Source organism: Parasteatoda tepidariorum, chromosome 8, assembly GCF_043381705.1.
Source record: "Parasteatoda tepidariorum isolate YZ-2023 chromosome 8, CAS_Ptep_4.0, whole genome shotgun sequence".
In the NCBI taxonomy this organism is placed as follows: domain Eukaryota; kingdom Metazoa; phylum Arthropoda; class Arachnida; order Araneae; family Theridiidae; genus Parasteatoda; species Parasteatoda tepidariorum.
This window is the reverse complement of record NC_092211.1, coordinates 10227955-10254214: the sequence shown is the minus strand read 5'-3', so window position 1 is coordinate 10254214 and position 26260 is coordinate 10227955. Positions and strand designations below refer to the sequence as shown.

General features: G+C 34.5%; 1 protein-coding gene across 1 annotated transcript in view; it reads left to right on the top strand.

The window, feature by feature from the left end:
* LOC110282386 (alkaline phosphatase, tissue-nonspecific isozyme) overlaps nt 1-22657 on the top strand; it is a 68098-nt gene extending 45441 nt beyond the window's left edge. The window contains exons 3-8 of the mRNA XM_071184493.1: nt 911-1085; nt 3062-3237; nt 5588-5669; nt 6914-7054; nt 9947-10255; nt 19066-22657. Of these exons, the coding sequence (XP_071040594.1) occupies nt 911-1085; nt 3062-3237; nt 5588-5669; nt 6914-7054; nt 9947-10255; nt 19066-19379 (1197 nt within the window). The 3' untranslated portion in view covers nt 19380-22657. The remainder of the gene's footprint in view (nt 1-910; nt 1086-3061; nt 3238-5587; nt 5670-6913; nt 7055-9946; nt 10256-19065) is intronic.
* The last annotated feature ends 3603 nt before the right edge of the window (nt 22658-26260 follow it).

Here is a 26260-nt window from a genome sequence, read left to right as displayed (position 1 = left end):
AATTGTTTCTTTGCAATGAGACGGTTCCATCTGGGGGTAATCGAAAACAATGACACACGAAATGTGTTGATTATGTCCAGTTTATTCCGTTGCTTTGTTTTGGTTGCTGTTACTGCTGAAATTTTAATGGAACACAGATATTTTTAATTTGGGGTGAAAACCTAGGAATTTAAATTCAGTTTCAATGAAATAGGAGCCCCGGTGCCATTTGATCCGCCGACTGGGGATTGGGGAACACTGCTCTAGGTAATATAAGTNCCCCAACCTTTTTATCACCGCGGACCTGTCAACGTTTGATAATTTCACTGTGACCCGCTGGAGGGGGAGGGACGTTGATTGTTTATATTTTTGATTATTTTAATTTACTAATTTTAATTTAATTGTATTTAAACATGCCTTCAAAATAAAATACTGTTATACACCAAAAAAATAAATATAAAGTGATTTAACATTTTAACTTATTTGAACGTTAAGTCAATGAGAATCCTGAAATTGTTTCTTTGCAATGAGACGGTTCCATCTGGGGTTAATCGGAAACAATGACACACGAAATGTGTTGTTTATTCCGTTGCTTTGTTTTGGTTGCTGTTACTGCTGAAATTTTAATGGAACACAGATATTTTTAATTTGGGGTGAAAACCTAGGAATTTAAATTCAGTTTCAATGAAATAGGAGCCCCGGTGCCATTTGATCCGCCGACCGGGGGTTGGGGAACACTGCTCTAGGTAATATAAGTATTGAAAAACTTATACTGTAGTATCCTTTAGGTTTTTTAAAGCATTAAAAAGGATGGGATTATTTCAGCAAATTTTCATAAATATGTTAAATTTTTTTTGCAACTTTGAGATTTATTTGCGTTGAAAAATAAACTAATCATTTCTTCGATGACATTGAATTCTCTTTTTTATAGACGTACAGTGTGAGCCATCAGGTTCCCGATTCGGCATCTACCGCAACGGCTCTATTTACGGGGACCAAAACTAACTCTGGAGCAATTGGTGTTTCGGCCAGGGCCAAAATCAACAACTGCGATTCCTCCATCGGGAATGAGCTCCCCTCCATTCTCACTTGGGCACAGGAAGCAGGTGAGAATTAATAGTTTCACTTCAGTATGAAAGAACTGTTGTTTTTTGCCCTTTTATGTTCTTAATCCCTTAATGGCTCTTTTTTTTCCTTCTATTTAACCACATAAGGAATAACCCTATTTTGCTAGTAATGATCAGAAAATAATAAACTTTTTCGTATGTTCTTAAACATAAGCTAACACACACATATATTCTTAATATAATATATAATGCATTCTTAATCGCAACCAATGTATTATATTACCGGGTACTAGTGTAACCTACCAGAGGAAATAATTATAGGCATATTAGAGGGCCCCACAGTGTTGCCCTATAGAAAGGTATATAAAAGCGTGTTGAATAGCGCTAAAATGAAGAAATTCGAAGTCAATATTCGAAGTAATACAACATGTGCCTATATCTCCCCTTAATATTGATCCATAACATTCAAACTGGACCATGCATTATATTACTGGGTACTAGTGTACCCCACCAGGGGAAATAATTATTGGCTTAATAGGAGGCCTACAATAGTTCTAAAATTAACCATTTTATAATCGTCGTTGGACAGTTGACCCAATCTTTTGGGTTTACGACCACTAATGTTCAACTTCGAAGCCTTGTCATTTTAAAAGCAATACAGAAGACAAAGGAACTCCTAGGATCAAGTATTATGAGATATTTTGCCTTCGCGGAAGACTTTTGGATGCAACTAACCCACATTTGCGTTACATGGAGAGGAAAGCCAGGAAAATCTTCTACGGTGAGCCTGACGGCAAGGGGACTCTAACACATCATCCGTATACCACTGAGGATATTTTGCATCAGCACAGTAGCCGGTGTGAGCTGGGTGCGGAATTAGTGTCAACCAGCCATCACTGGGATTCGTACCCGGTTCACCTCATTGGAAGGCGAACGCTTTACCCCCTGAACCACCACGGCTCAAATGCGTCATTTAAATGTTATAAGGCAAAAACTGAAAAAATGCCTAAGCTTTCACAGTTTTTTGGCTCACATCAGAAACTGTTGCAAACTCTCTCGTATTCTTATTTAAAACTTTCTAAACTTTTAAATTTTTGAATATTTTTTTCTTTTCCTTTAAAAATCTTTGTTACTTTTTCCATGTTATCTCGATATTTTTGACTCCGTCATTAATAATTGATTTGACAGAGTGTAGCACCATAGCACAGTTTGTGTTTAAAATTTCAAAAGCCAATTTGATCGAAAATAAATCTATTTGTAACTAAATTTTTCTTTCTCTAAAAATACAATATTATTCTAAATAAGTACTTAACATATTAATAACTATACAACACTACCTAAATTATTACTTACAAAGTGAATCTAATCAAATACACAAACAAATAAATAAATATGTGAAATTAATTTTTTAACAATAACTGAATTATTACTTAAAGCAGCTTAACAAAGTGTAATAACTATAGTGTTTCTAATCGATAGTATGAAATAGATACCTGAGTCTATGGTGAGTGAAATATAGATTGAAAACGTAATATAAGCTCTTTTTTTTGCTCAATGTATAGATTTGCTCAATGTATAGATCTTAAAAATATTTGGAAAAAAAGAATCATCTATAGTTGTAATAATGATAGAACAATGGCAATCAGGAAATTTCACAAATCAGAAAATTCAATTTTTTGAACGGCTCTCACGGCTTTCGAATTGAAAATTTCGAATAGTATTTTGGATTCGTGGGCTAGATTTTCGCTTTCCGTCGCTGACTTAATTTCAGGACAATAGAACAAATGGATCTAGATAGAACAATGCAGAAAATTGCATTTTTCGAACTGCTCATACGGCTTTTTAATTGAAAATTTCGAATAGCATTTAGGATCGGGGGCCAGATTTTTGCTTTCCATCGCTGATTAAATTTCAGGACGATAGAACAAATTATTCTGAAGTTAAAAGAGGCGCAATTTATAATAATAGATAAGTGTAGCATGACAATTAAAAGCTCATAAAAAGTTTTTTTCCAGGTAAAGACACGGGACTGGTGACTACCACACGAGTCACTCACGCCACTCCAGCTGCCCTCTATGGTCACAGTCCCCACAGGGATTGGGAGAGTGACACCAAAATGCCTAAAAACGCTACTCGCTGCAAAGACTTGGCGAGGCAACTCGTGGAGGACTTGCCCGGACGTGACCTCAAGGTAAAATCGGTTCGATTTACCAATTAAATCTGATTCAACTATTATTCCAACCAATAAATAAACTCTTTAAAAAAATTAAATAAATATGCTTAAAACATACAAAAGCTCCTTACGGCTGCTTTATTAGGAGCTGAGGCGTAACTACCCCCAAGTTAAAATTTTTGATGGTCCCATTAAAAAAATTTGGTTTATATTGGTTTCAGTGGACCAACATCATTTGATGGTCAGCATAATTTTCAATTATGCTTTCATGGTTTCTGATATGCCTACAAACTTCCATCGCTCCATGATGGAAAATGCTGCTTTAATACACTATGATGGTTGACCCTCAAGAGAATTTTAATTCTCATAGACCAATCAATAGATGATTAACCTTGGTTCATGATGGCTCTAACTATACATTTCCATGATGGTTTGATGCGTATTCTTGCTGGTTTTCAGGAATAAAGAAACCAAACAATTTGTTTGTTTTTTATGTTGGTCCATCATAAATGAGTCCAAATTCCTACATGGGGGTGATGGTGGTTCATGATCGTTCAAACGTTTGATTTCTAAGAAACTATGAGGGAATCTCAGATGGCTCAGCATGAACAAACCATCAAAACAAGTTGTTATTCTTGTGTTGGACCATCATAAATAAGTCCTAATTCCTACATTGGGGTGATGGTTACTTATGTTGGTAACTATCACAGAATATAATGGTTCTTGATGGAATTATTCATGGTTGCCATCAAGACTATGTTGGTCCATCAATGGAAAACCATCAAAAATTTTGACTTGGGGTACTACAAGTATTAAATATCAATTCACTAATCTATAAGAAATGCTAACTCTATCCAATCTTGAAGTACCTTCTGATAGATGAAGGTTTGCATAGTCGAAAGATCCTCTCCATGCAGGGACACTTTGAATATTTCTATTATACAACTGTTCTGTTATTAAAATTTTCTAACTGTTTTTAGTTCAATAAAATTGAAAATTGGGACCTCTCAAATGTTTGAATGGTCGGCCTTTATAAGGTGGGGCTGTCTTTTCAGGTTCAAAGTAAAATTTTTTATGGTGATGAACCCTGCTACTGAAACTAAATCATTTTATAGTGTAGAAAATGTACCGTATAAGAAATGTTCCAATGTAATACGATTAATGAGTTGTTACTGTAATGCGGCCTATTACATTAACTGCGCATTAGAGGTACACTTATGAGCTAATGACTGTGCTCTAGGATTCGTATTTTTATTTTATTTTATAACCGTCGTTGAATAACCAACCCAATTCTTTGGGTTTACGACTACTAATATTCAACTCCGCATCTTTGTAATTTTGAACCCAATCCAGAAAACAGGGGAACTCCTAGATCAAATAATGGGAGAAAATTGCCTTCGTGGAGGACTTTTCTTGGGAACTAACCCGCATTTGCGTTATACGAAGAGGAAAACCACGAAAACTTCCCACGGTTAGTTTGACGGCAAGGGGATTCTAACCCATGATCCGTCAACCACTGAGGATATTTTATGTCATCACTGTGGTCAATGCCAGCCGGGTGCGGAATTCATATTGACCTGCATATCGCTGGGATTCGAACCTCATTGGAAGGCGAACGCTCTATCCTCTGACCCACCCAACACGGCTCTGGGATTCGTATTTATAGTGTTCTCAGAACAATGAGTACACTACTCTATCAAAAGATTGACTGAATGGCAGACTAATCACCCGACCTCCACAAGACGCTCACGTGCACTTTTTTCGGCTCTAAAAATAGTGGAGACCACTAGAGTGGATTCTGAGACATTCACGATTTGAAGAAAGTGCAGTCCGAATGAACATTCAGAATTTAGCTCTGGAAATCAGAGCCTTATTCCAAGTCATTGTAGGAAAAGTCTTCATCTACCCCTGACCAAACGACTCTTTGTTTTTTGGCTAAGCACACATTATTAAGCATTCATTTATACGAGGACTGAAAACAGACTTCTGACAAGAAGACTGTTTTCAGTTTTTTTTTCTCGTTTTCAGTCTGAATCCTGAGAAAGAACAAAAGGTTTGTCAAATTTACACCAAAATTTTCCTGAAGTTAAGAACTCAACGATAGGTGAGTAATTACGCAAGGAACCAATCATCAGAATTGGAGGTGTAAATGGGAGAGGGAAGCAAGCAACCATTGAGTTTGGTGCAACCGTGTCGATCAAATGGATGATTGATTGAATGTAAACAATAACAAGCTTCTTAAAACCAGAAGAAATTAAGAAAACTTCCGGTGTATCCCTCCGCTTATGTTAGGCTTAGGAGGCGATAAGTGAACAGGCTTAATGTTCTAGGAAGTTTTATNTAAAATCGTATTTTTAAATTTTCAAAGAGCAGAAATTCTCGAGCAAAGTTCATCACAACAGCGACTGAATTAGCATCACTCAACAAAGTTCCCGTAGATTATGTGTTGGGTGAGAAACCATTTAGTTTGAAAGTAATATAAAAATGTAAGAAACAAATATGGGTAGTGTTTTTTTTTCTTCAGGAAATGGCTGTGTTTTTTTATTTTCGTGTGTTATTTGACATCGTGCGTTGAAATAAATTTAAAAAAAATAAAAATCAGCGAAAAAATTGTGATCGCCTTATTACGATCAGTGGTTAGCCATTGGTCAAATGATTTTTCTTTCTCCATGATTTTTCATATCCTGCCTATGTACGTGTCACAAAATACTTTTTTCTTCCTCAGTATTTACATTCATATTAAAATCATCGTCAAACCAGTATTTATACGTTGTAATAAATAGGAATTTATTGTATTTTTTTTGTATCAATACTTTTTAAAGAAGGGTTATTTTTCAATAGATGGCACCACTGTGATAAAATTTAAATGCAATCAAAATTATGATATTTCATGAGAAATTTTTATTGATCCTTTTGAAATGGGATTTTTTGGGTAGATTGTGGATATAAATTGTATTAACATTTAAGGAGGATTGGATTATCGCTTTTATGGCGTATTAGTGGGTTTGTAGCTGGTTTTTCTTGTGGATTTTTTTTTTTTTTTTTGTTCTGACATCCACTGGATGCGGGATGACTTTTAAACGAGTAAACAGGTCAGTATGGATTATTTCGCCTTGATGAAATAAGTATAAGAGGCGTGAAAAGTGGCTGAAAAAGTAGTACGACGGGAGTGCGGATCGTGCTCGAGAAATGTTGGGTTGAAACATTACCGCTGACAGGATCTATCATGGCTGCTAGAGGTGTGTTCTGAGCCGGTATCATTGAGAATGAGTTTAGATATAGCTGGAGTATCGGAGTGAGTTGATCTAAACTGAAAGGTTGATGTTTGGAAATAGTCTCTGAATGCCGCGACTAAGTACGCAACATTGATCGGATGAGCTGTTGTCTGGAAGAAAGTTGATCTGAAGCCTCAGAATAGTTGACGGGAAGTGGAAGGTTCCCAATACTTGATCCAGGAGCTCCTTGTCTTCTGGATTGGGCTGAAAATTACAAGGCTACTGAGTTGAACATTGGTAGTCGTAAAACCAAAAAATGGATCGGCTGTTCAACGACGTTTATATAAAAAAATAAATGTGACATCTAAGCAGTAAAAAAATACCATGAAAAATATTGAGTCTTGTATTTCTTTGTTTTAAGTTCTCTTTCTCTCTATCCATGACTGAGTATTGAATGAAATCCTGTTTTCTTTTTAAAGGTTTGTTCAACCACAATCACATGCAGTTCGAGGCGGACAAGAAGAAGGACCGACACGAAGAACCCTCCATAACAGACATGACAAAAGCAGCCATCAACATTCTCCAGAAGAACAATAAGGGTTTCTTCCTAATGGTCGAAGGTATACAACTGCGCAAACTAATATACAACTTACACAAATAAATCTATATGACTCAACTAAGACACGGCGCTAACTAAAATACCCTATAGTTCGTCTAATGCAAGAACTCCCCTAGTAATTCTTCTCGACTCGTGGCGGTGACTATGGTAACGAGATATAACTATTTCAAGTAGGGGTGTTTTTACTCGGATCGGCGAGAGAAAGGGACTCTTTTTCTCTATCTATTGTGTTAGCACTAGAGTAAAGAGAAACTACCCGCCCTGAAATGAGCTATTCTTGTTTCCCTAGCAGCAGAGGGTCTCAGGCTTTGTGGGGGGAGGAGTTCTTCCCGTAGACAAACTAAATGGTTGACTGAATGTAAACAATGGATGGTTAACTGAATGTAAACGTTAACCAGCTTCTTAACACCGGAAAAAATTTAGACAACTTCCGGTGTATCCCTCCTCTTATCTTATGGTGTGAACAGGCTTAATATTCTAGGAAGTTTTATCATTGTAATTTTTGTAAAATTTAAAAGTAATTTTATAATTTATAAGATTTTACTGTAATTTACAAATTCTAGCAAGTCATGAGCAAAAAAAATTTTGAGAAAATGAATATCAAACATAAATAAAGTGTAATGTTTGCCATGTTTTGAGTATTATCCCTTATTTGGCTACATTTGTGTTAATTAGCACCGTATGATATTGCTTGAGTAGCATCATTCGCCTTCCAATGAGGTGAACCGGGTACGAATCTCATCGATGGCTGCCTGATACGAATTCCGCCTGCGGCTCTCAAAAATCACAGTGCTGAAGGTAAATATATTTACTACACCATCAGCCACCAAGAGCGCCGGAAGCGGGGTGCAAGAGGGTGCACTTGCACCCCCTGGCTTTTTTTAAACAAATAAAGATACAGAAAAACAATTTTGTTATAAAAATTTTTTATTAAAAATACTTTTATTCAAAAACAAATAATTAAGTAATTATAGATACATAACAATTAAAAAATTGTCAAACAAGAATTGTAATCGTCCTGTTTGCTGTTCAAATCTGTTTATAACTTTTTCAATGAATCCTGAGTCGTATTTGATTCTTTTCTTATGCACACTGCGCAAGTCACAAACTTGGCAGATATCTAAGCTATATTTTTAAATTTCATTTATTAAAATGTAAATAATATTATATTTTCTGTTAGTTATTTTGTATAACAAAGGTGTAAAACACAAACTGACTTCTCACAACTGTAAAACTTTATCAACACAATAAATACCAATGTTAAGCGTTCACAAACATGTTAGTATACCACTACTACTGTTTTTAGCTATTTGTGTTTCAATGCCAGCGCCACCAGTACAGTTTCTCGTGGCAAAATTTGCAAATACTAGAAATTCGTACTTTTTTTTAAATATCTAGTTAACAATGAAGAAATGTATCTTGAAAAAAAAATTAACAGATGAAAGTATATGTAATAACAAAACAAAATGTAATAAAAAAATATTTAAAAAAAAAAAATTTTTTTTTTTTTTGGGGGGGGGGTATTTTGTTACCCCTTTTGCACCACTTTTTTGAGTCTTCCATCGCAGTTACAAGAGTAGTTCATGTGTCTGATTTTCGTTCACCATTTCGGTGTTCGACAACTCAACGCCACTTTCATTGTTTCCACGACTATTTTTCTCCATAAAAGTGAGACTTTCTCTAAAAAGGGAGTTTCTTCTTATTTTTGTTTTATATATTAATCCTGCTTAAATTTAAGCAAATTTTTTGCCCTCGATCCAACAAAAACTATTTAGTGCCCATTTCCTGTAAATTTCTTGTTCTTAAATTCACTTTCTTCATCACAAAAAACAAGTTGTACTTTAACTTGCAGAGAACAATGAGTACTCAAATTTTAAAAAAAAAATAAAATCGTATTTTTAAATTTTCATTTCTGAAGGATAATTAAACCAATTTAGTTCAATCTTTGAATTTTGTCATTTAAAATGTTGTTGTTTTAATTCATTTTATTAATTTGCGCACCCTTTACTTCTAAAAGTTTCTCACTATTATTAACTAATAAAAGTTTGTGAGCCGACATGGTCCATACACAACCTGTAACGAAGCATGCGTAGCGTTCAAAAACATCATTTTTATCTTCGGAAGATCGAATGCTTTCAGTTCATTTCTCAAAGGGTGCAACTCTGAATCAGTATTGAGTAAGAAACAAATGTTAGGTATGTTTTTTTTAAATTTAGTTTTATCTTTAGATAGGTAATTACTTTATTTACGCCATAATAGAGCTGCACAATGGGCTATTGGCGGTGGTCTGATAAACATCCCCGAGGAGGATCCGAAGACATGCCACCGCAATTTTGATCCTCTACAGTGAGGATGGCTCCCCTGCTTTGGTAGCCCAACGATCTGAACGTAGAGTCGAGCACTTTACGGTAGAGCAGTTTAACCATGTCCGGTACCCTCGGTCCCTACGCAGTCTAATCGAAGTTGTCACCCACCCACTTACTGACAGCAGCCAGTGATTCTTGACTTCGGTGTTCTACAGGGAACTGCGTCCTTACGATCAGTCCACAGCGGGACATTTATCTTTAGATAAACGAGTTTTATAATTTCGTCTCAAAAAAATTTTTTTTTATTTGCTTAAATAGTTCCGAACACATGGTGAAATATGGTTGAGTTAATTTTAAGGGCTTATCTAACACTTATCTTCTGGCTAAATATGATAAAGATTAGACCCGATGAAGGAGACGTAATCTCTGTTAACAATTGAACTGAAATCAAAAAATTCAATTGTGATTGTTTATCGTGATAGTTAGACTTTTTGTGTACTTTTGTTCTATTTGGCATGTTCATTTTTAAATCATGTTTGCTCAAATGTCTGATTTACGTAATGACTTGATGTAATATCTAATTCTAGGTGGAAGAATAGATCATGCTCACCATTTCAACAATGCGAAACGAGCACTCTCAGAAACTGTCTCCTTGGCAGACGCTGTGCAAGCAGCTGTCAACATGACCTCACCCAAAGACACTCTCATAGTGGTCACAGCTGACCACTCTCACGTCCTGACCATCAACGGGTATCCTAAGCGAGGCAATCCTATTCTCGGCTTAGCCGGTGTCTCCAACAAGGACAATCTCACCTACACGACACTCATGTATACCAATGGCCCATCCAATCACATAGTGAACGGGAAAAGGAGAAATTTGAACGAAACAGACACTGGTAAGATATTCTGGACCTACACAGGCATTAATATTTTCTGATCTTGCATAATATTTCCTTATTATTTACATTTTCTTGATCAGGCATTGGATTTTCACGTACTAAATTGTAAGTCTTAATGATTTGAAGAATATACCAAATATGCTCAATAAGTCAATAGCTATGAAACCAGACACAAAAACATGTTTTCTCTAAATAAACATATATTTTTTCTTCGACGGATTCAGGTATTTTAACTTTAAAATAAAAGGTAGCCATAATATTTTATTTTAAAACCGTTGTGGAGCAGCCGACCTAATTTTAAGTTTACGACTATTAAATGTTCAACTTCGTAACCTTTTAATTTTGAACCCAGTCCAGAAGATGAGGGAACTCCTGGATTAAATATTGGAAGAAATTTGCCTTCGTGGAGAATTTTTTGACGAATCGCTAATCGCATAAAGTGGCGATTTAGTGGTTTCAGTACTTAATATGAATTAATAAATTACAGGCGATTTGCGCCGATTCTATCTTAAATTCACGTCCTATTTCGATCGTTTTTCCGGGATTCTTTTTTTTCTTCAAAATCCAGATATTTATGATGCGATAATATGACACGTGAATATCTAACCGTGGCTTTTTGTTATTCACTTTTTGAAAAACTGCTAAATTTTATAACCGTCGTTGAACAGCTGACCCAATTTTGAGTTTACGACTACAAATGTTCGACTCCGTAGCCTTTTAATTTTATGCCCAATCCAGAAGTTAAGGGAACTCCGGGATCAAGTACTGGGAGAAATTTGCCTTCCTGGAGGACTTTTTGTATTTGCGATACATGGAGAGGAAAACCGCGGTTAGACTGACGGCAAGGGGACTCTCACCCATGATCCGTCTACCACCGAGAATATTTTACGTCAGCACTGCGGTCGTTGCAGGGGGCGGAATCCGTATCAACCAGCCATCACTGGGATTCGAACTCGGTACACCTCTTTGGGAGTCGAGCGTTTTTTTCTTTTTCTTTTCTTTTTTGCTAAATTGATTGAGATAAATAGTTAAGAAGTTATAAGGGCTTTGTGTACAAAAAGTACTATTTTGTACTTGCACTTATATATGCATCACATGTTTGTATGCAGACTAGAGAGTTATTGTTTCCGATGTAGTTTATCTCACTTAATCAAGTGAAAAAAAAGTACGCGTATTTCAAAGCTCGCAATGCTGTTTTTATTTTATTTTTGTATAAACTAAAAACTATTGTGTACCTTCATTCGATACCAGATACCTAGCAATACCAGATGCGTAAATAGGTACAAATACAAATTTGTATATTTTGTACATCAAGTCGATGTAACTTGTAAACTATTCAGTTCGATCATCTCGTTATTGGTTTCATTCTATTCAACGTAAAAGAAATAAATCGGAAACATTGCCTCGCTTGTTTGGAAGAAATTGGATTTTCCTGCTCGCTTCTCAATTCATCCCAATTACCCTAAAAAAAGGGAGCTTACAGAGGGGAGTAAGGGAGTTTTCTGGCATCATTTATAATGAGACAACTAAACTTCGTCAAAAAATATTTTTGGTGCTAATTTTTCCAAGCGAACGTTTTTTTTTTATTTTATTATTTTTATAATTACTGGACTGAAATGTATTTCATCGTAATCAAGAAAAATGGACAATTACCGATATTTTTTCTAAAATCTTAATGCATTCAGAGAATCCCTCATAACTCCCAGAAAATATCTCATTACGTTCCTAAGAATGCTATTTATTAAGTTATTTTTAAGCAAAAAACACTTACTTTCTTTTTCATATAAAGTAGTCACGTGATTATTCACGAATTGACATCACGCGTGTTCATCAGCTGTTCGTTTACAATCGCTGTGCTGTGAAAGACAACACGTTCTTGCTTTCGTAATTAAATGCAACTATTTTAGATAGTCAATAAATAACTATCAGTATAATAAACTGTGCCCTAATGTAGCTTAATGAAAATGTATGTTTAATATAACGCATTTTTCATATGCTAAATTTCAATTGTAGTACATTATACATTGTTAATATAAAAAAAAACATTGTTAATAGTTGACGAAATTTTCGACGAAAGACGAATGCCCGACGAATTGACGCAGAACCCTTATAACTATTCATCCTAGTGAACATACAATCCTTTGCCAAATTATTAGTCTCACTAAAAGAATCTATGTAAAAATCTTAATTACCAGGTGATACTATACAGCTTTATTGTTTTTACGTAAAGGTCGGGATAGCCTGGTCTGTAGGGAGCTGGGTCCATGTCCGAGAGTTCGTGGGTTCGAAGCCAGAAGGCCGAAGACTCCCCGTGTAGTATAGTGACTGATGCACGTTAAATCTGTCGAGTTGCAAAAGTCCTCCATGTTCCCATAACAAATCACTACCTCTGGGGGTACTGGATTGGAGATCGATCGTTCTCTGATTCAGGTCAAAATTACGATCTGTGGATGAATGAATGGATGTATAAAACGGGTGCGACGCACGGTGTGGCAGAAATTGAATTCTTGGCCATGGATGGCGCCACTGGAAAACAAGAACAATCGCACCCCCTCTGCCTCAACAGGCACACGTCAACAATAACATTGTTTTTACGTGACTGAAACCTGTTTGCACTAGTTCGTCTATCAATTGGATAAATTAGAGGATATATAATGTAAATTCGAAGATTGGATGAATTAGACGATATATTGTATAAATATAGAATATTTATTATATCAGGTATTAGTATATTATAATAATTAGACTGAATTATTCGACGCACTGTAGTGTTTTAATAATGGCATGCTTTGCACGAGTTTATATGCAATACTCTTTTATTTAAACATACATGTGATGGGTTTTTATTCAGGAGATTTTTTATATACTTCCGATTTGTATTTATTTTTAACGTATTGCATTACAATGTTAATCCGTTGATACACGAACGTAAATCAAATGCAAACAGTCACGTAAAAACAATAAAGCTGTATAGTATCAACTGATAATTAATATTTTACATAAAATCTTACAGTGCGTCTAACAATTTGACCAGGGACTAAACATTCCGAAAACATTGTCGCAATGCTTCTTTACCAAATTAGAAATTATGGATTCCACTTCCTTATTATTATGAAAGAGTCAAACGATTTCCACCACTTTGATAAATATCTAAAAGCAACACATTATTGTTTTTTTTCCTTCTTCAGCTTATCAAGAACAAAAATATAAGAACGAAAAAAAAATTGTTATTCTCTCTTATGAATTTGGCTGTTGGGCAATGATACTTCATTAGTTTGTTGACCCTGAATCAACACTTCTTTATTCCTGTTTCTTTAATCAGAGACGACGGAAGAAAAGAAACCCGAGAGAATTAGTTCTTGTTCTTTATTGAAACGTCAATTACGTCTGCCGGTTTGTCATAAATATATCTTGTTAGATGTGCTAAGATAACGAATATTAGTCGGTAATTTAATCATTATACATGCTCCATCTATCGATTTATCATAAGCACTATTGTAAGTAATGTAGAAAATAGTGTAATGATGTTTAGGAAATAAAGGCGCGAATCTTAATGTTTTGATTGTATCAGCAATTATTCTTTGCCTTCCAAACAAAACCTGTTTTCTACAGATATTGGCGCGTATTTAGTTTAGTTTTTTTAAAACAGCTCAATAAAAAAAAAATTTTTTTTTCTAAACAGCTTCCTTTGCCAATTTTTTTGAAGAAAAAAATGCAGAAAATCAACATATTTTTTTTATTTCCTTAATAATTACAAGGAGCTAAAGCAAAACATACACAAGTTCTAAGTTGAACTTTTAATTTTTTTTATGTGCAAAAAATATTTAATTTACCATTAGCTCACTATCCCAAATTAACTCGGGCAAATGATAAAAAGTTAAATATTAGTCTTTGTATATGTTTACATTTTCATCATCTGAAAAATCTCTTGCATTACTTTTTACTTTATTCGATTGAACTTATATTCGATTGCACAAAACGCGTGTGCAGTTCCACAAATAGCAAAACTCCCAAACAGAAATTGGCAAACTTCCAAGCACAGCAGATTATCAATATGTTTTTGCTTTGCTTGCCGAGTAAAAACGTGATAAAAACAAAACGTATTGACGAATTCTGCTATGCCCGAGTTTACTCGGGATTATAAATATTTGCGATGTATACATACCCGAATTAACTCGGGATAATCAGAGAAGCAGTTAAAGAAAATTATCTTTCACACTTTTTGTAATTTCAGTTTTCATTAAATTAAACATAAGATTCTAGGCATGGAGTATTTTTTTGCGAAGTAATACACGGTACTTTTTATGTTTTTAAGCGTGCTTACTAATGGCCGGGTTGGTAGGGCGTTGTGATCATGTCCGAGAGGTAGTGGGTTCAATCCCCGTCGGTCGAAGGCTCCCCGTCTAGTAAACGATGACTGATGCACGTTCAATCTGTCTAGTCTCAAAGTCCTCCATGTCCAACTCATACCTCTAGGGGTACTGATCCTGGAGTATCCTTGTCTTCTGGATTGGCACAAAATTACAAGGCTACGGAGCATCAATTGTCGTAAACCAAAAATTGTGTCGGCTGTTCAACGACGGTTGTAAAATTAAATAAAAACGTGCTTACTACGAATAGCCTCGTTGCATACGCGTTTTGTCATACTGTTTTTCTTAGATGTACAGAAAGTACTGTGTTTGTTCGTCGTATCTTCTGTGTGCTTTCCAAGATATCTTAGCAGTTTATTATTGGGGAACTAAACATTCGCCTGTTAAACGATGAATACAGTAAATTTCGAAAAGTGTATCTGGGAATGGCTGAAATGGGTGACTGTTCACTTCCACCGGTGAATGTTGACAATCACATAGTCACTTTTTTGTGAATGACCGAAATATTTGTTACTAGCCGCCTGAGGCGGCCAGCTGTCCGCCACGCTAAAGATTTTCACAAATAAAGTTTTTTAAAACATAGCAGGAAATCTGAAGATTAGTGGACAATTAAAGTGTTCCTGTCCTGCAATTTTGTCTTAAATTCCTATTTTATATATTATATAGCTACAATGCTTAAGAAAAAACAACTAAAATGCTAAATACATGAAAAGAACACGAAAACGAATTAATTTTTTATGGTATCAATTTCTATTTCTATATACAGTGGGTGATCGGTTAGCGAACAGATCGGTTAACGAACAAATCGGTTAACGAACACTTTCACAAAAGATTTTTGTGTTCGGGTAACGAACACATATTCGGATAACGAACACTTTCAAGAAAGATTTTTTGTGTTCGGACAACGAACGCATATTCGAACAATGAACAAAACGAATTCTAACGAACACTTCCTGGCCTGAAAAAAAATTAATATTAAACATTTATTATCATTTTGCATACAAAATAAAGATCACTGAAAGGAGAAATATTTAAAGCATGCTTAGTATTAATAATTACTAAATGAAACTTGAATTAACAATGAATTTAAAGGTCATTCAATAATTATTATTATGACTAAAATCAATACACACTTGAAAACTTCAATTTCAATATGAATATCAATATTTTCTGACAGCTGATAAGTTATGGGCGAGTGGATTTGCTGACATGGCGAATAAATTAAGCGAATTCTTAATTTTTTCAAGCAGTGCAGACTATAAAATATAAAGGTGCCGATGACGCGCTACCGCCGTAAAAATACGTGAAATATAAGAAACGGACTAAAAAACATTTGTCATCTCTCCTGAATTATGACTCTGAGAATCCCAGAGCATTAAAAAAAAATTCCATAATTAAGAGCAAACTGCCAGTAATGTGGAGATCGAATCAGAGGGCATGGATCACGCATTATCTTCTCAAAGAATGGCTATTTAAAGTTTGTGCCCCGAGCATCAAAGACTACCTTGATACCAATGACTTGCCGTTGCTGCTATTGGACAATGCACCAGGACACCCAAAGGATCTTGAAGATAATTTGTTGACAGACTTTCCCTGGCTGACAGTTCAGTTTTTACCTCTGAATACGACTTCGCTGAATCAGCCGATGGATCAGTAGGTTATTGCGGCTTTCAAGAAATTGTACACTCGCGAGCTGTTTCGTCGGTCTTTTGAAGCAAGCAGATTCTCCTCAACAATGACTTTAAAAAAGTTTTGGAGAAAAAAAATTTGACATTCTTGAATCTATTCGCATCATTCAAAAGGCGTGGTCAGAAGTCACACAGCGACAGTTGATTTCTGCCTGGCGGAAGCTGTGTCCATCCTTCGTTCAAGGAGACGGAGGTGACCAGGGAGACACCCCTGAAATTATGGATGAAATTTTGACAACTGCTGGAGATCTGGAATTAGAGGTGAACGAGAATGACATAGAAGAGCTCATAATGGGACATGAAGATGAACTAACGACGGAAGAACTCCAAGAAATTTTGAATTAAGAACACCAAGAGACACAGCGAAATGTGTCTCCTTCTGAACAAGAGGAAGACGAAAGAGGACCAATGCCGACATCTGCCATTAAAGATCTTTTGAAAAAGTGGGAAGATGTCAGAGCAATGGTTTTAGAATGGCACCCAAACCAAGTTGATGTCAGTAGAGTGGGGGATCTTTACAACGACAATGCTATTAATTACTTCCGGAAAATCCTGAAAAAGAGAGAAAAGCAATCGACATTGGACATGTTCTTCAACGCCCCATGAGCAAAAAATGAAAAGGACTGATTAATATTCAAGACTATATGCATGTATTATTTTTTTTAAATACTTACTAAGAAATTATACATTTTTTAAAATTTAATTTTTAGGGTCTCCAGAACGAATTAATCGATTTCACATAGAAGTCTATGGTGAATCGATGATCGGTTAACGAGCAATTCGGATAGCGAACATAGTTTTGGAACGAATTATGTTCGTTAACCGATCACCCACTGTAATTTTTTATTGTATCAATTTCTATATCTATATCGCTACAAAAATTATCGTCTTCGCTTAAGAAAAAAAAATAGAGCGTGTAAAGAAGAAGAAAAACTTATTATAACAATTATGAACAGCGACAAATATATCAAAGCGAAGCGTTCTATTTACGTATCGAATATGTTGCCACATCTTTAATACAAAAGTTAAACTTTTCTCCACTTTGATAAATGTAAACTAATGCGAACCTTACAATTAAATTATTAATTCCTTCGTATATTATTGGTTTAAGTTGTCGAAAATTAATATTTCAATTGTAAGGTTCGCATTAGCATACATTTATAAGAGTGGGGAAAAGTATATGCATTTTTTAATAGTTTTTTGAATATGGCTCTTTGAAGACGAAAAAGCAGACGAAAAGCATAGACTTACAAAATGACTGATAACTAAATAACTAATCAAAATTTTTGAAAAAGAAAAAAAATACTTCTTCATTATGTCAAAACACAATTATGTGCCAAGTTTCGTGCCTGGGCGAGGCTTCTGGGGCGATATATTGTGATTACAGACACACACACACACACACACACAGCCGCTTTTATTATTATGTATAGATATCCGATTTGATATTAATTAAATCGTTGATATTATAATTTTTAATATCTGCTGAAGATAAATTAGGAGAAACGTCAGTGTTTGGAGTACCGTTTATCTGGGCAGTGGCACTTGACCTTAAAAAAACATTGCTGTAGGGCATACCGGGCAAACGTGCACCAGGCAGTGGCACTTACCTAAACCTTATATATATTTCGGATATTTACAAAAGCGACTATGATTTTTTTATAGCCGTCGTTGAACAGCCGACCCAATTTTTTTGGGTTTACGGCAACTAATCTTCAACTACGTAGCCTTGTAATTACGTAGTTGAACGTTGCCGTGATAGCTCAGAGGATAGAGTGTTTGTCTTACAAGGAGGTGAACCGAGTTCAAATCCCAGCTATGGCTGGTCGATAGGATTTATCACATCATTAAAATCAATTCAACCATTAAAATCAATCAGTTCGGAGATGTTTCTCCTGAAGACATCATATTCAATGAAGTTTGTTTTCGTGGTTTTATTATCATTGTAACGCAAATGCGGGTTAGTTTCCATCAAAAAATCTTCCATGAAGGCAAATTTCTCCCAATACTTGATCCATGAGATTTCTCTTGCCTTCTGGATTGGGTTCAATATTACAAGGCTTGAATATTAGAAATCATAAATCCAAAAAAAAACTGGGTTCAACGACGGTTATAAAATAAATAAAAATTTTAAACTGCGTTAGATTGTACACTGAAGAGCCGAAAAAAACTGGTATACCTGTCAAATATCGCGTAGAGCCCCCGCGAGCACGCAGAAGTGCCGCAACACGACGTGGCATGGATTCGATCAAAGTGTGAAGTAGTGCTGGAGATAATTGACACCACGAATCCTGCAGGGCTGTCCATAAACCAGTAGGAGTAAGAGGGGGTGAGGATATCTTCTGAACATCACGTTGCAAGGTATCCCAAATATGTATGCGATGTCGTAGATTTGATGTTTTACCGGATTTCCGATACTCACGGTATACTCGTGAAATGGTCGTACGTGAAAGTCCAAATTTCATTGCTATCTCGGAGATGCTATGTCCCATCTCCCGAGCGCCGACTATAACACCACGTTCAAACTCACTTAAATCTGTATAACCTGGCATTGTAGCAGTAGTAAACGATCTAAGAACTGTGCTAGACACTCGTTGTCTTATATACGCGTTGCCGATCGCAACGCTGTACTTTGATTGGTTTCATACCCCTTTATTTGCATACTCATGCCTGTACCAGTTTTTTTGGCTCTTCAGTGTATATCCTGTGATATTTTGGTTGATTAAAAAAAGAAAAATACCTCTTTCAGGCTCCAAGAACTTTTTCCAAGATGCGCTGGTTCCCATGTCCGATGAGACACATGGTGGTGAGGATGTACCGATCTACGCTACAGGTCCCATGGCTCACCTGTTCAGGGGAGTTGTAGAACAAAATTACGTGGCTCATGTCATGGCATACGCAGCCTGCATTGGTAGAAATAAGCAACACTGCCAGAGGATCGGTGACAGGCTGCCACTCACCGCAACCGAAAATAAAGCTGCTGGACGAGTGGGTGTTTCCTATTTGTTCTTTGCTGTTGCGGCTGTTGCCTCTACTGTGCGCTATATGATCGCTGGATTTTAAATACCTCAATATCACGTCATACAGTGAGACAAAATAATCATCTCATCTAATTTTCTGTCCAATGATGAGATTTTTAACGTTCTAAAAAGCAATCGAACTGGTTTAAAGGATACAATTGAGCAGAGTGATCTAAGTGAATTTGAGTATAGTTCGTTCACCAGGGGTTGGCACTTGGCGAGAAACATCTCCGCACTTGAAATTGAGACAACCCTTAATGCGCTCCAAACGCAAATAGTGAATTTTTTTTCAGTCACTTGCTTTACTTTATCATCTGCTATTATACCTTTCGTTACTCTAGATAATTAAACATATTCTAAATTTAAAAACTGCTGTTTTCCAAACAAAATGTTTCAAAAAAGACAAACTATTCAATCAAAAGAGAGAAATATTATCAAATTTATGAAATATAAAAAGTTAAAAAAAACCACATAAAGATAATTATTTTGATATAATATTTTGATGAAGATAAATAAAAAAATGAATATCTCCAAATAGCAACATTGTTCAGGATTGTTCACATCCTTCTCTCAAAATTAGCCAAATGGTATCGTCGTATACAACGTGAATGAAGGCTGAGCCAAGTGCCAACTTCTGGTGAACGAACTATAACTGAGCATTTAAGTTTTCTAAGTTAACAGTAGTAAATGAAGGACTGTGCCTTACTTTAATTTTTTGTTCGCAATCTTCCAGCATAAAATATCTTATTTTTGCAAAAGATATGTTATTTCCATAACTTCTGTAAATTTCTAACAGTTATTAATGACTGGTAGTTCAAATTTGTCCTATCTTAAGTTACTATCTTTCAGTATAAAATACCTTATTTTTGCAAAAGATATGTTATTTCCAGAACTGCTGTAAATTTCTAACAGTTATTAATGACTGTTAGTTCAATTTGGTCTATCTTAAGTTACAATTTCAAGTTAAAATTTGAAAATGGCGCAAGACGCCATTATGAAGAAAAGCCATAGTTTTGTGAAAATGAAGTCTTTTTTTTTTATCTAATGTTTTTATACTTAAAAAGTCACTCTAACGTTCCATTATTTACGATCACAAAAATTTGCAAAAATTAAGAATTTTTCTATAAATTTGATCCTTTTCATCTAGGGGTTGGGGGATTTTTAAAAATTTCCTAACTTTTAAAATAGGGACATTATTTGCTTCATAGAAACTGCGTATTCCGCATTTTAATTTGCTCCCAAAAGACAGGTTTTCTTAAGTTACGGAACGACCGTTTTATGCCTAAAAGACGCTTTGATCATTCTTCCCCTAAAAACGGTCCGAGACTATCATTTGGATCCGTAATTTATTGAGATCTAGGAATTAAAAGACTTAAATAAGACTAAAATAAGAAAGTTCTCTGATTAATCTGGATTTTTTTAAATATATCAGGTTTTCTTTTTNTTTTTTTTTAAGGTTTTCTTTTTTTCAATTTCTTTCTTTTTCTAAAACCACATCATTAGTTCCAACTACAGAAAAATGTCGCATTTTAAGTGAACATTTAGATTTGTTACGGAATCGTATTGTTTTTAATTATATTCATTTTTTTTTCATTCACACATACACACATTCATTTGTTCACATCTGGCAGCTCTAATTTGCAGCTTTTAATTCACGTCATTTTCATTTCAATATTTATAGTTTCATCTACATTTGATAGTTTGACTCTTTAACTTCATGGCTAAACTGGTTGAAACCAAAGTTTTAAGTATACAAAATTGTGAAATTTAAATGAAATCTGCAAAACCTGAAAGTGATTTAAAAAAATTTGTTGAATAATTTTGATTTATATCGAATTATTTAAGCTATGTAAAGACTTGTATAATAAATATTTTTATTAAAAAAAACAACTTTTGCATGAACTAGTTACATTAGCAGTAATCTTTTTTTAACACTTTTTTGTTAAGGGAACCGTAGAAAATAGTACAGTAAGTCAATGTCAGATACGGCGCAGAAAATATGCATCTCGGACAAAGAAAAACTATGAAGTTGCCAAATAAGAAATATTTATAGCTATAAGTTTTCTAAAATATCTTTTTTTTTTATTTATAAAAATCGACGAAACCTTTTTAATGTAAATATTGACGAACATAGAGCCAAAATAGACTCAGATTAAAAATTTATATTTAATAATTATTTTTCTCTCATAAATATGCACTTCATTTTAATTATTTTTTTAAGAACAGCTTAATTTAAAGTATTTTGAATGCCAACTATTTAGATGTTGAGTACATTGATTTAGAGCATACTGACTTATAACAAATCGATTTTTAAAAAAAAGATGAAGAAAGTGATATGAATGGCAAACAAATGGCGTAGCTTTTAAATTTAAGAAAAAGAAACCGAGAAATTGATGAAATTTTGTTTTATGTTCGTTTAAAACTGTTTTTTGCTATTTTCTTGAAAAATAATTTTGTTAATTTTCTGACGCCAGTTATGCTTAATAACGAAAGAAACTACGTCTGTGAATAAGTGTTAAAATAAAAAATTCAACCCAAAACATATCGAAATTTACTTTCAATTAAAGTAGAAAGATAGTAAGATTATTGATTTGATTTGAACTCAAAAATTTAAACACATTAAGACATTTATAAAAAAAATAGCACCTCCCATTTGTTTTTTCTAGCATTTTATGCCTCAATATAACATATCTTTAAATGCTCAATAAAACTCATTTTTAAATAAACATTTTTTCTCGGCATCCAAAATTGAGAAAACAAAAAAAAACACGCTTTTTTTCAGCTTACTCTTTAATGCTAAATTTTATTTAATTTTTATGAAAAGAATTCAAGACTGTCTTAAAAATTTAATGCTCTCAACATTTCTTTTTGGGTTTTTTAATATTTCATAAGTCCATGCATATATCAATATCGTCTAATTTAAACATTGCGTCCATATTTTTATATTTTTCTAACGGACTGCATTTTTTATAAACTACAAGAAAAAATCTTTACAGCTTAAATTTTATTATTCTTCAAATATTGAATAAAATAAATTATTAAAAAAATACTAAAATCTCTATTTTATCGTAATAAAAAGTTTGACCTTGTATCTAAATCATTCAAACAGATATATGATTTGCTTTTTCTTTTCTTTTCTTTTTTTTGTCATAGTATTGTACTAAAATTTAGTAAGTGTAATAAACATTGTGCATCATTTCCTCTATGTTTACAAAATTTGATACGCACATATATTTGTGACAAGAGAATGTGAATTTCTTCATCACTTTCATTTTCATGTATTTTAATTTATGAATAAAATGTTTTAAATGTTTTGTCTCATTTTGTTGTCCATTTCATTTATTTGATTTTTTATGTACCACGCTTAGCATAAAAAGATATGTATTTTCAAGAAAGAATTTAAACCAATTTAAAGGTTGAATTGATATTTTTTTGTTTTCAATCAGCAATGTTATTACATTGTATATACAGGTAAATGTTCAGTAATTGCGCCCCAGCGATTACGCTTTCTTAAGTCCGAAAACAATTTAAGTTTAAAAAAAAATTAATAAGTCAATTCTAAAGAATTTTAAACTTACAGTCCCTGGCCAAATTATTAGACGCATTATAAGATTCTATGTAAAATCTTAATTATCAGGTGATACTATACAGCTTTATTGTTCTCAAGCGACTGAAACCGGTTTGCACTTGTTTACGTTAGTGTATCAATGGGTTCAATTAGACGGTGTATAATATAAATTGGACGATATTTTATATAAATATAAAATGTTTATTATATCAGGTATTACATTAGTATATTATAATAATTAGACCCATCGCAGTTTTTTAATAATGACATGATTTGCACGAGTTTATATGCAATACCTTTATATTTAAACATACATGTAATAGGTTTTTATTCAGTAGATTTTTTTATGTACTTCCTATTTGTATTTATTTTTAACGTATTGCATAACAATGTTAACCCATTGATACAGAAGCGGAAACAAATGCAAACAAGTTTCTTCCGAGTAAAAACAATACAGCTGTATAGCATCATATATAATATAACGTACATAATATTACATTATAATATTACGTAGAATCTTATAGTGCGTGTAATAATATGGTACATGCAAATCACCAGAAATTTAGTTTTAATCAATTAATAAAAGCTCCCGTTCCTCACCTTAACAAAAGATTTTAAATCACTTAAAATTTAAAAATGACTGTTTCCAACTAATTCAACTGATACAGACCAATTTTTAAGTTAATAGGATGAGTAACTCAGCCATTTAATTAGTATTTTATATTGATTTTAGGATTTTTCAAATGCATAAATAATCTAATATTATTTTGAGAAGTTTTATATTGTTCTCAATTATGATTTTAAAGATAGATTAGAAATGTTTTAATGCATTGAGGGCGCTAGGCCCATGTCTGGGAGTTCGTGGGTTCGAACCCCGCCAGCCGAAGACTTCCCGTGTAGTAAATGGTGACTGATGCACGTTAAATCTGTCAAGTTGCAAAGTCCTCCGTGTTCCCATAACAAATCAATACCTCTGGGGGTACTGGATTGGAGACCGATTCTCTGATTCAGATCAAAATTACGATCTGCGGATGAATGAATGGATGTATGAATGGGCCCTATAAGCGGGTGTGACGTATGGTGTGGCAGAAGTCGAATTCCTGGTCATTGATGGCTCCACTGGAAAACAAGAACAATCGCACCCCTCTGCCTAAACAGGCATACGAAAGCAAGCGAGCAAAGGTTAATGCATGCATAGAAAAATGTTTTAAATATTTAACTTAAAGTGATTAATAATTTTCCTTTAAACAATGCACTCCACTATTAAATATTACAACTATTTTTTTATCTGTTTCCTGTCGTGCTTTATATTTAAAGAATTCACAAAGCATCACTATTAAAGTTATGCAAAAAGTTATTAAAATATAAAATAATTAAAGTATGGAGAAATTATGAGCTTGTTAAACTAACTAGCTTTGAGCAACCTCTTTTTTAGTTCATACTAAACTGGCTTTAATTACAGTACCTGCACAAATTATAAGACACGCCTTTGTAAATGGAATCATATACTATGTATATGAGGAGGTGGAGCCAAGTACCAACTTCCTGGTGAACGAACTATAGGCAAAATTGTTATTGATGTAGCTTCTAATCATATAATTGGCTTCAAAAAAATATGTCAATCAGGCAATCTCTTATTAGCCTTCCCACTTTTCTGTTACGGAAGTCGCCACTAAGAAGAGTATAGTTCGTTCACCAGGAGTTGGCCACCTCCAACCACCTCCTCGGTCGAAAAGTTTATTTCAGTATGGGAGTGAGAGGAGAAACATCTCCACGCTTGAAATTAAGACAACCCTTAATGCGCGCCAAACGCTAGCAAGGAATTCTTTTTCAGTCACTTACTGTGCTTTATCATCTGATATTATAACTTTCGTTACTCTAGCTAATGAAATATACATTAAATTTAAAAACTACTGTTTTCCCAACAAAATGTCTCAAAAAGGACGAACTATTCACTCAAAAGAGAGAAATACCATCAAATTTATGAAATATTTCATGTTAGAAGAACGCACATAAAGATTGCGAGATAAATATTTTTGACATGCGATCACCAAATATCAACCTTGTTCAGAATTGTTCTCATCCTTCTCCCAAAAATAGCGAAATAGTATCGCCGGATACTACGTGAGGAAGGCGGAGCCAAATGCCAACTTCTGGTGAACGAACAATAATTCAAAAGTTCCAAGCTAATCTTACAAAGGTCCCGCAGTCGACTGATCGTTAAGACACGGTTCCCAGCAGATCACCGAAGTCAAGCATCACTGGCTACGGTCAGTGTGCCACTTGGTGACCACTTGGATCAGTCTGCGTAGGGACCGAGGGTGTGCGGTATTGGTCCTCGTTAAATTGTGCTACCGTAAAGTGCTCGACTTCGCGCGCAGGTCGTCGGGCTACCGAAGAGGGGGTGCCATCCCCTCCGCAGAGGATCAAAATTGTGATGGCATGTCTTCGGATCATCCTACGGGATGTTTCCCAGACCGTCGCCAATAGCCTATTGTGCAGATCTAGTGCGACGTAAATTAACAACAACAATCTCACAAAGTATATAGAAAAATAGCATTTTTCGCTGAAATAAGGCAAAAGTATAGAAGGGAAATTAGCTGTCCCCAAGATGTTTCAGAGATGAAACGGATACTGTAGTGTTTCTACCACTACAAAAATACAATTCCAATTCACTAGTAATAAGGCATGTTAACACGACTCTATGGTGGGATACCTTTTCATTGATGAAGGTTGACGTTGTCGATAACATACACCCCACAGATACTTTGACTGTAGTAAATCAATTCGTTACACTTGTTTATACAGAGTTTCTTGTTTATATACAGTTATTGCAGAGTTTCTTCTCTGCTCTAGTTTTGTATTTTTGGCCTCAGCTATCCGACGCGTTTAATATATGTTCTCGACAATGTATGCGGGTCCTTAGTATTGGTCATTTTGTGATGGATTACCGGCAATACAAAACTTTTTTCTTCTCCGTGGGGTTGAAATAAATATAATACAACAGTAATTTAGTTTAAACCATGATCTTGAATAAGAGCTTAGAATCGAATTAAAATGTGTAAAAAAATATAAATTTATACTTTTTTTTTCTCCATTGGTGCTTTATGAAGGCTCCCTAATCTCTGGTGCACGCACGTGCTTAGTATGCTCAATGGTTAATCCGTCCCCTTCATCCTTAAATAAATTTAATAAAATTAATTTGAAAACATAAATAAAGCATGAGGTTTGCCGTTTTAGTGTGTTATCCCTTATTTGTCGACATTTACGTAAAGCATCGCTGTTAGATATATTTTGGGCTGCATGCTTCAAGAGCTGTCCAAATTTGTTTTCAGCTAAGATCAAACAAATTAAAC